General features: G+C 41.4%; 1 protein-coding gene across 4 annotated transcripts; it reads right to left on the minus strand.

Moving 5' to 3' along the window:
• Positions 1-829: 829 nt before the first annotated feature.
• Positions 830-6,147, minus strand: LOC104449249 (serine carboxypeptidase-like 2). Of its 4 annotated transcripts, none has more exons than XM_039315981.1 (14): positions 5,943-6,147; positions 3,961-4,106; positions 3,793-3,869; positions 3,563-3,685; positions 3,333-3,435; positions 2,784-2,821; positions 2,584-2,685; positions 2,386-2,472; positions 2,100-2,249; positions 1,732-1,803; positions 1,532-1,650; positions 1,321-1,393; positions 1,193-1,238; positions 830-1,110 (listed from the first exon to the last, which is right to left on the minus strand). In XM_039315981.1, exons 1-13 carry the CDS (start codon positions 6,113-6,115, stop codon positions 1,194-1,196), a joined length of 1,308 nt encoding a protein of 435 aa, XP_039171915.1. In that variant the 5' UTR covers positions 6,116-6,147; the 3' UTR covers positions 830-1,110; position 1,193. The 4 variants fall into 4 exon arrangements, with proteins under 4 accessions (XP_039171915.1, XP_010061646.2, XP_039171916.1 ...); XM_010063344.3 differs by having other exon boundaries at positions 1,321-1,434; XM_039315982.1 differs by having other exon boundaries at positions 830-1,238.
• Positions 6,148-7,295: the final 1,148 nt, after the last annotated feature.

Below are 7,295 nucleotides of genomic sequence, written 5' to 3' on the forward strand. Positions count from 1 at the left end.
GGTATCACTTAAAGGCTGATGATTAGGTGATTTCAAGAAATTGACAAAATATTGTGAAATTTAAAATGTCAAATTCGAGTATGACAGTGATGTAGATCCTCTTAACTGTTCACCTTAGTACCTCCAAGTTTTTATGAACTCCCAATTCTTCAAGACTTGTTCACGTATATTCTTCCAACTATTTCGAATCTTTTCACTTCGCACATAAGTTCCTTTTATGCGGGTATCATATGAGTCAATAACAACACTTGCATATATCAAGCTTGTGAGGATTTATGGATTGTTTTGTCAACTCCAATATGTATTAAGATGTTTTCTCAATAATAACTAGGGGAACTGAGTGCTTGAATCTGGCATATCTATTTTAGAGAATTCAAGAATGCAATTACTGGCTGGAGAACTGAAGCGTTGGATACGGGTGAATCTGTTGTGACATTACTGGTTAATCTGTGAACGCTATATGTTGTAACGTGAGTTTTCTTCCCGTCATTTATAAATTTATGACATAAATTGGTCCGTGGTTCTGTTAGACTCGTTCTCTGTTCAGTCAGAGGAACTTTTGCATAATATTTTCCTGGGAAGTTAAGCTTTTGATCATGTATTTGCTGTACTGCCCTGTTTCGTTGACTGGATGGACACGATACTGGAGTGAGAGGACAAGTGGAGCATTACACAAACTATCTGCTAGAAGGTAAACAAATGCATGAATTGGTTATACGGCTCGTGGATATAGGATGAGAAGAGAGTTTTGTTCAACTTGCAGTGAAATTATCTCTTTGCGCCGTGAACATGAAGTTGCTGGAGGTGGCCCGTACGAAATCTAGTTGTCTGCTATCAATAAATGACGATAATATAATTTGGTGCCCAGTCTAGAAGCCAGTAAGCATGGATGAATACTTTTCGCAGATGCTTTTAAATGACTAAGTTAATGCTGTTTTCTCCTAGTTGCGTAGGCAATGAGCTCTGTAAAGGGAAAGGAGGGCCAATGATGACTGTGAAAGCTGTTCGCGTTCGGGCTCGAGTCCTCTAGAGTGGCTCCCGCGATATCCACCTTTCAAACATAGCAAAACATTCTTCAGGCTTATACTCAGGAGCTGTGTGCCCTCCACCCTGCAGATTAACCCAAGTATAGCAAGCATTCAGTTCTATCACGACTCAGCTTAGAAACTAAAGAGTGCGTCAGCGTTCTTGCCTTAACAGTTGCGAATGTCATTCCATTCGAGTAAGTCCTCGTGTAACTGCATAATCCCAATTCATTCAGGAACACCATTTAGGTAGCTTTAATAATGACTAGCTACTCCGGATTCAATTCTAGCTTACCCAGCAACTTGACCTCGGACCATCCATGATCGCCAGTTGTCGATGATGGAATAGTTCAGCGATCTTATCCATGCTTGAGTACCCATAAATGGTACAATCATGTCATGATCTCCACTGTCAAGGCACATAAGAATATTCCGGATCTATCCATAACCTCTAATACAAAGAGAAGCTAAAATAGATTGATGTTGAATCATCAAGTTGGACTGACCTGTAAATTAGAGAACGACAGCCTCTTGCACTGAGCTTTGCGTGGTATTGCAGAGTGCTCGAAATGTCATTTGTATAGTTCAACTCATTGTTGCACCTTTGCCAGTCCCCAATGCTCCCCTGCCATTAAGTTCATGCTTCATTGATCTTGCGTCGACTATTTGTGGGTAAGTTCATGGTTCTTCATTTCAGTTCTTTTACCTTTCTTATGTGAAGAGCCTCCCGGACATTGTCGTCATTGGTCCAACTATAAGAAAGCCTGTATCCATAAGTCTGCACTTACATGAACAGAGAGATGAATCTGCCAAAAGTTGGGAGGTAATGGCATGCAAAAACTAAAAGAAAACGAGATTGCAGCTTTGAGTTGATTTCTTGGCCTTCTGGTGATGCGCAAGTAGGTGGATGATAGAACGAACAGAAGGGATAAAAGAATAAATTGCAGATTCCAGTTGATTTCTGCAAGAGCTTCAGATGGCACATTTATAAGCTTTTTGCTTTTAAGTTAGAACATCCTTTGAGCAATCCACAATCTATAAAAGAACAAGGAGAATGTATGTAGGACAAGCTACCCGACAGCCTAAATCGAGATCGATGGGTTCACGAACAAGGAAGAAATTCTCAAGAAGAGATCTCCTGTCTCCGAACATCTCCCCAGGCTTCATCGATGCATATCCACACAGAGGTTCCAGGATTTGGGCGGTTTGAAGTCCTGAAGTGCACTGTGAAGGTGAAAGGCAGTACATGGATGAAGTAGCATCTTGGTAAACACCAAAGAGGTTTAAATATAAGATGTAGAGGATGCGTGGGCTATCTACATCAACTAAACTCAAATCACTTTTCATCAGCATGGGGTACCTGATGGAAAGCCATAAGATCGTTCATACAATCCGCATCACTGGACTCGGAAAATTGATAATGCCCTTTACAAGTCCTCTTCAGTGACTGCGGTGGACAAATTTTGTTCGTCTCAATGTTCAGTAAGATCCTCCACCCCTACGGGGCCATAAGCAGAATCTAATTGGATCATTTTATGTAGGGAAAACACTAAGTCACCTCGTAGAGCTCGTCCGAGATGAGCCCCATTCCATGAGCAAACAGTACTGGCGCATTTTGGTCAAAAGCTGGGTCGGTCAACGGATTACCGAGTACGTAACCCTGCATCCATTTAGAAGAAACTAACATTTAGTCAAGCAGAAAGTTGGGCTAACTTCTCTTTCTTGGTTCAGTGTGCCAATCATTATACAATTACAAACCTGGATGTTTATAGCTGGACTTTTGCCTTCATCGTTTCCTGCGAGGCCATGGAAAATGACAATGAAAGCCAGTAGCATTTTGCTTGTCACTCTACTGTTTGAGTGCTTGAATATTCGAATTCACATCAACCTAGCTAACACTGATTTCAGCAGTAGGATTCTTCTTTTCTGACCAAATTTGAGCTTTTGATTTAGAATCTTGGCCATTCCATGTCAGCTGCTATTTGTCGGAAATCATTAGGTATCAATACCTTTGACTTGATCGGTAAAATGTTCTCACCACTAAAAGCGCATGGTTATACAAACATCCTTCGAAATTTTTGAATAATGGACGGAGGAAGTTGGGAGCTATCGGGATCTGGTGCAGATCATTGAGTTATGCCTTTGAATCAATCTCAAATTTTAACAAGTCCTTCAGTTTCTAGGCCTTCCATCTCTAAAATGACTACTACACAAAACCGCTTAAACAAGTGTAAATGGAAACTGAACAATTGCGATGAATAATACAATGGTCCTTCAATAAGATGTGCTAAAACAATTGTCAATTACCATCCATAATCTCTTGAACAAGGATTGGGAGGGTTAATCCCGAATACGAGTCTCCGCCAATGTAAACGGGATTTGAGATGAACTCAGGATGACTAATCAACCACTGCAATTTCCCCAAAATTATATGAGCAAGTTAGTCATCTCATTAAATCATCTGAAGTCGAGCAATGCATCAAACTCATGGTACACGGTCTGTAGCTCCTATTTAGATCAGAATTCTCTGAGCATACCCTCCTCAAGAACTGATGGAGATGTTGCACTTGTCTGAAATCTCCAGTCTCATAAGCAAGCGGGTTTTCTGCATACGAGAATCCAGTCCCAACAGGCGAATCGACAAATATAATGCTGGATGCCTGAGAATCCCAACTATTAGTTTCGATCACAATTGTCTCAACAAAATACAATGTAGTATCATCATCTGATATAAATAAAGTCTGGTTAACTCATGATGTGCCATTACTTTTGTCCATGAATATGGATTGAGAACGAACTCCGGCAAGCTCCTGTCATACGCCTTTATATTGAAATTTAGCGGACCTGCAAGAGTGAGTGATCACCATGTGGTAGACAAGGAGAAAATCGGTGCAGCTATACAAGTGAACACGATATGCAGCTCCCTCATTCTCACCGATTTCATAGATGAGACCGGACAAAGCGGAGCAACCTGGACCGCCGGTTAGCCAAAGAAAGAGAGCATCTTCCTTAGAATTTCTCTCCGATTCCGCAAAGTAGTAGAAGAGTTGAATTTCCTCTGATTCACCCACAGCCACATACCTGATTCAATGGGGAAAGCACCTCATATTGATCAAGTCTGCACCCGTTAAGCTTTCTGGCATAGCGATAGGCTTAATGAAGTCAACGTTGGGAGCTTGATCGAGGCATGTCGATCGAATGAGAAATATGAACAGCATAATTTCGATAACATTGCACAAATAGAAGAAATGTTATCTACACTAATAATACGTGGTTGACATATTAAGTGATGTGGCAGATTGTTATAAGTGTGGAATGAGGCTCATTTGTTTACATGTTTGTTGCAGCCTACCACATCACTTGGTATATTCATTTTGTAGACTAATTTTAGTATGCTTAGTGTTGCTCGATTAATGATGAATTTGACCCATTTTAAGCATCATAAACCCCATTTTTCTTGAAAATGTAAAACTATTGGGTGGTATAAAAATTCAGAGATAATCCATGGGGTGGGTGTACCAATTAAAGAATCAACGTGGACGTGTGGGTTAAACTCATGACAGAAGTTTGACAGTTCAAACTTGGGTGATCAATTTCAAGGTGGATTAATTTCGAGACTAAAACCTCAAACCTACTGTATAAGTGGATCAAGAACTGGATTTATTTTATAAAAATCACATAATTGATATTATATGATACTTTTTTAGCCTATAATTAGTAAAGTCTTGTTAATTGAGTGGCCTTGTGTGCCTACTTCAAACTAGAGGTTGTGGATTTCATTCTTCTTAATTGCATCTCACAATATTTCTTAAAAAGGACCAATTAAACGGCAATTTTGACCAGTTGGGTAACGTCAGTTTAGTTCAATTCTCAGGTTAGACCGACTCAATTACTCAATCCTAATTCTGACACCTCATAAAAAGAACTCCATATGCTCAGCGATCTCACTTGAATATGGCTTATGTGTGACTCGATCCACGAAATTAATGTGATGGTTTATATGCATAGTTGCACCTACCTAAGGAGAATCAATCATAAAAAATGATCAAGAAAAAAACTTTAAGACACATATGAGTGCTTTGATGTGAGACCCAATTTATTCACGGGAAGCGACACAGTAAATAACAAATCACAAGTAGAGACGACGTTCAAAATAGGGTGAGCGACCGAGTCGGGAAGAACTTGCCCGGTTCTTTGTACCTGTCTCGAATCGGTCTTATACACCTTATTGAAAAACATTTAGAAAGATGCAAAGGAAAAGTGAATCCAAGCCTCCAACTTGGAGCAGGTATCGAAGACCCCTCAACTAATAAGACTTTACCAATAATAAGCCAAAACAAATAATGTATAATATCAATTATGTGATACTGGCTGGTTCGGTTCTGAGTTGTTTCCAGGTATAATTCATTTGGTTCCTTGTTCCAGTCTTTCAAAACCGGGACCTATAGGCTATAATAGGGTATGTTCCAAATATTAGTTTCCAAGTCGACCCACCTTGAAACCAATCACTCCGAACTTTAGATGTCATCACTTGAATACTCATTTTGGGGCGTAGTCTACATGGGGCTTGTAGTGGAGGAGAATGGAGAATGATTCATAAGTACGTTTGGCACCACCGATACTTCCTTTAGGTACTTGGCTCATGTGGATTGGGATGGGTAGTTGGGTCATTACTAATGGTAAATAGCATACGATCCCCTAGAGCATGGAGGTTCCATGTGTTGGTCTGGTGGGGACGGTAATGAAAGGTCTATGAAGCAACGCAGGAATTCTATATCGACAACGGCGACAGTAGCACTCGCCCACTCGAGTACACCATTGGCGTTTAGTTCATGAGGATCGGATCAGATCGTTCCGAGCGACGAGAGAGGCATGATCAACAAAAGCCTCGTGGATCGGCACTAGACTCCCACTCACCCAGTTTCAAGATGAAACGGAAGAGGCCCTTCGAATCCAGGAAGGAACGCCAGTCTTGAGCCGCAACACGAGAGCTGGACACACTCCTGCAGGAGAAGAAAAGCCACAACAAAAGGGCGAAGCCTAGGACTCACGAGAGCGCCCGGCATTGCGACACCATTGGAGACGGCCATTCTCTTTCGCTCCACGACTGCTGTCTCCTCTCCTCTCGTGCACCACCGAGAGACGTCTCTGACTATATAATGGAGTCAGCGTGGACAAAAGACGAGAACAAGATAAGAACCGATTCGCCCTTGAGGCCGAAATGTGTGGCCCGTGGAAGTGACAGCAACTGGTCATCGAATCAAGAACACAAAGACCCCTTTGGCTCGGCAGCTTCTTATGCATTTTGGAGTTACGTCCTTGAAACTTTCTCTTGATACATATGTGGACCGAGCGGATGAATAGCCATTATAGATGCCAAGACAAAAGGCAGATAGGAGGGAAGCACGAGGAGGAAAATGCACGCATGGGAATTCCGAACATGCCCCGGCCTTTGCACTCGCTTGGCTCCATCGAGTGATAAAGAAACGTCCTTAGAATATATTTGATAGACTCACATGGAACCACATTGAAAAAATATCAGAAAAGTTGTAAACCTATTACACGGATTCAATATAATTATAAATCTTTTTTTAGTTGTGTCAATTTAATCCTAAACATTTAGACTTGGTACGAATTCAATCATTCTAGATAATTTTGGCCGAATATTGCTAACTTGGACGCCGACCGAATATTGTATCACTGGCATTGGGGTAGACAAATTTTATAATATTTTAATAATTTTTCGGTATTTTTATTATTTTTCTTTCTTTTTTTCTCTTCTTCCTTTCTTCTAGACAAATGCTTACAAAGTGCCCCTCGCGCACTTTGCCTCTCTCCTAGACAAATGCTTTCTCTCTTGGTACGACCAATTCGAGATTAAACGGAAGAGGCCCTTCGAATCCAGGAAGTAACTCCACCCTTGAGCCACGACACCAGAGCTGGACAAAACCCTGCAGGAGAAGAAAAGCCACCACAAAAGGGTGGTGCCTAAGACTCCCGAGAGCGCACGCCTTGACCGCCGCCTCCTCTCCTCTCGTGCACTACCGAGAGACGTCTCTGATGATATTATGGAGTCAGCGTGAACAAAAGACGAGAATAAGATGAGAACTGATTCGCCCATGAGGCCGAAACAAGTGGTTCGTAGAAGTGACAGCAACTGGTCATCGAATCAAAAACACAAAGACCCGTTTGGCTCGGCTGCTTCTTATGCATTTTGGAGTCATGTCCTTGAAACTTTCTCTTGATACATGTAGATGGCAAGACAAAAGT

This window comes from Eucalyptus grandis, chromosome 6 (assembly GCF_016545825.1).
Source record: "Eucalyptus grandis isolate ANBG69807.140 chromosome 6, ASM1654582v1, whole genome shotgun sequence".
In the NCBI taxonomy this organism is placed as follows: Eukaryota; Viridiplantae; Streptophyta; class Magnoliopsida; order Myrtales; family Myrtaceae; genus Eucalyptus; species Eucalyptus grandis.